Raw genomic sequence first — 963 nt, forward strand, 5'->3', positions numbered from 1 at the left:
CCGCAGCGAGAAGGCCACGCGGACGGCTGGGTGGTCGTGTATGCCATCAACGACCGCGAGAGCTTCAAGACGGCGTCGACGGTGCTGGGTCGTGTGTGGTCGTTGGGTCACGTGACTCAGAGAGCGGTGATCCTCGTGGCCAACAAGACCGACCTTCAGCGCACTCGGGTCGTCACCACGTCGGGTAAGTCCGGCCTCGATAAGCGGGTGGTTGTGGGGCCAGGAAGGTGGGTTCCTTACTTGGCACCAGAAAGAGATTCTTTGTTTGGCACCAGAAAGAGATTCTTTGTTTTGGCACCAGAAAGATATTCCTTGTTTTGGGACCAGAAAGAGCTTCTCGGTTTGGGACCAGAAAGAGATTCTTTGTTTGGGACCAGAAAGAGCTTCTCGGTTTGGGACCAGAAAGAGCTTCTCGGTTTGGGACCAGAAAGAGATTCTTTGTTTGGGACCAGAAATAGATTCTTTCTTTAGGACCAAGAAAAGATTCTTCATTTAGGACCAGAAAGAGATTCCTTGTTTGGCACCAGAAAGAGATTCTTTGGGAGTATTAAGAATTTTTTTCGGGATCAACAGGACAGATTCATTGTTTGGGACCAGTCAGAGAAGTTCTTTATATGGGACCACTGACACAGACTCTTTGTTTCGAATTAGTAAGAGAGATGTTTTGAGACAATAAGAGAGATTCCTTCTTTGGGACCAAGAAGAGATTTTTTTTTTTATCTGGAACCAATAAAATATATTCTTTTTTATTTGGGACCAAGATAAGAGATTCTTTGAATAGATAAGAAAGATTTAATGTTATGGAAGAGTCCGATATATTCTTTATTTGAGACCAGTAACATCGGTTCTTTGTCTGGGACCAATAATAAAATTTCTTTGTCAAAGACCAGTAAGATTTCTCGGCTTTCGACTCGAGAAAATTTGTCTTAACTCAGCTGCCTGCTTTTCAGAGGCAGGCTGTTC

General features: G+C 44.4%; 1 protein-coding gene across 1 annotated transcript in view; it reads left to right on the forward strand.

Annotated features, from left to right (window-relative positions):
• The window catches only part of LOC119586034 (GTP-binding protein RAD-like), a 10,863-nt gene that overhangs the window by 8,245 nt on the left and 1,655 nt on the right, over nucleotides 1-963 (forward strand). Inside the window, exon 2 of the mRNA XM_037934738.1 lies at nucleotides 7-184. Within this exon, the coding sequence (XP_037790666.1) occupies nucleotides 7-184 (178 nt within the window). The remainder of the gene's footprint in view (nucleotides 1-6; nucleotides 185-963) is intronic.

Source organism: Penaeus monodon, chromosome 20, assembly GCF_015228065.2.
Source record: "Penaeus monodon isolate SGIC_2016 chromosome 20, NSTDA_Pmon_1, whole genome shotgun sequence".
NCBI lineage: Eukaryota > Metazoa > Arthropoda > Malacostraca > Decapoda > Penaeidae > Penaeus > Penaeus monodon.